At 34.3% G+C, this 1,796-nt stretch overlaps 1 protein-coding gene across 1 annotated transcript; it reads right to left on the reverse strand.

Annotated features, from left to right (window-relative positions):
• Nucleotides 1-203: 203 nt before the first annotated feature.
• Nucleotides 204-1,447, reverse strand: LOC143593981 (uncharacterized). The gene is made up of 3 exons (XM_077073422.1): nucleotides 889-1,447; nucleotides 537-709; nucleotides 204-422 (listed from the first exon to the last, which is right to left on the reverse strand). Exons 1-3 carry the CDS (start codon nucleotides 1,445-1,447, stop codon nucleotides 204-206), a joined length of 951 nt encoding a protein of 316 aa, XP_076929537.1.
• Between the last annotated feature and the right edge of the window lie 349 nt (nucleotides 1,448-1,796).

A 1,796-nucleotide genomic window follows, 5' to 3' on the forward strand; every position in this document is an offset into this window, starting at 1 on the left:
TGGATACATCTCGGCCAACTTTAGCAAATTTAGTTTATCAAAGGCTCCAAAATTAAGACACGGGCTCAAAGAACTCATATAAATATGCAAGTTAGTGGTTACCTCGTTAAAACGGTTACCAAACTCTTGAATTTGCATGTCGAGTAGCGTGTTAAAATTGTTAACCACATAATGTTGACGATTAGTGATGCCGGTCTTCTTTCTTAGATTTTTCGGTCAACATAAACGGCTTCCATGTTAACCATTTCAATATCATACTTTTCACAAAAGGATGTGACATCTATCAAAAGTGAGTCAAAACCTTCAAGTCGATAGGTTTGTAATTCATCATTAGTAGTTTTGACTAGCTTAACCGCATTCAATATATCTTGATCTTTTCTTTGAAGTGCTTCACACAGTGTGTTAGTAACACCCAAAATGTGCTTCATCAAATGTAGATAAAATACAAAAGTATATGTTCTCATGTATAATTGAAGTCCATTTGCATGACTTTTGTGAGCATCAAGATCTCACGAATTTTCTATATATTCAAGCACGTCAATAACACTAGGATATAAAGAAACCAAACGGGTCATCATTTTTTCATGAGAACTCCAACGTGTATCTTCGGCTCTTGCAAGTGATAGTTCTTGATTTTGTCCACTTCCCGTTTCAAATTCCGGGTTCAATCCCAATCTTCCTCTTTGACTTTCTCTTATCAAATATACCACTTGCAAGATACACCAACAACATTTACTAAACTTGATACTTTATTGCAAAATTTAAAAATTTCATGATGTTTGTTTGCAAGAGCCACAACAACAAGTTGAAGTTGGTGAGCAAAACAATGAACATAATATGTAGATGAATTTTCTTTCAAAATCAAAGCTTTCAACCAATTAAACTCACCGGACATGTTACTTGCACCATCATATCCTTGGCATCTAATCCTACTCAAAATCAAATTGTAGTGAGCAAATAATTCATCAATGGCCTTCTTAAGAGATAACACGGTTGTTTCCATTACATGAACAAGGTCGACAAATCGCTCTTTCACAAATCCAAATTTATCAACATATCTCAATACCACATCCATTTGTTCCTTTTTAGAAACATCCCTCGATTCATCAACTAATATGGAAAAGACATCATCACCAAGTTCATCGAATATCTTCTTTACTACTTCTGCCACAGAACAATTACAAATCTCTTTTTGGATTGATGGAGCCATCATTTGGTTATTCTTCGAAACATTGCTTAATATAACTTTACCAATTTCTTCATTTGTTACTCCAAATAATTTTAAAAGCTCTATGAAATGCCCTCTATAAAGAGATGTTTTGAACTCATCATTACCACGAAAAGATAAAGCACCATTCAACAAACCATAAGTGGCTAAGATCGAAGCATTTACTCGAATCTTATATTCCCTTTTGTGTTTATCAGTTTTTTTTATCAAGTTCCACATGTACAGATTGAGCTTGATTAAGTAAGTCTTCTCCTATTTTACGCGTTTTGTCGTGTAAACAATTGCATTTACCGGCATGAGTTGTAAATCTTGAGATTCTATGCCAACACCGTACCCCCTTCACTCACAAAAGGAACATTGTGTCCAATTTCCTTAAACAAGTAACAATATAAGCAATACACTTTATCCGTTTTGACACAATATTCCAACCAATTTCCATGCTCTTGTGCGTACCAATCCTTATTAAAATGTCTTGCTTTACCACTAAAATCTGTTTGTGGAAACTCATGCTCTGTTGGTTGACATGGACCTCTAAGCAAATAAGTTCATCTAATTTCATATTTTTGAC

This window comes from Bidens hawaiensis, unplaced genomic scaffold (genome assembly GCF_021521415.1).
Source record: "Bidens hawaiensis isolate Kalapana, Puna unplaced genomic scaffold, B.hawaiensis_p1.1 tig00042962_1, whole genome shotgun sequence".
NCBI lineage: Eukaryota > Viridiplantae > Streptophyta > Magnoliopsida > Asterales > Asteraceae > Bidens > Bidens hawaiensis.

Coding starts and splice junctions, on each gene's coding strand:
- LOC143593981 (XM_077073422.1), bottom strand. CDS start 1,447: ATGTGGAACTTGATAAAAAAAACTGATAAACACAAAAGGGAATATAAG. Junction 710..888: donor TGGTGCAAGTAACATGTCCG/GTGAGTTTAATT, acceptor GTATCTTGCAAG/TGGTATATTTGATAAGAGAA. Junction 423..536: donor TATATCCTAGTGTTATTGAC/GTGCTTGAATAT, acceptor CATTTGATGAAG/CACATTTTGGGTGTTACTAA.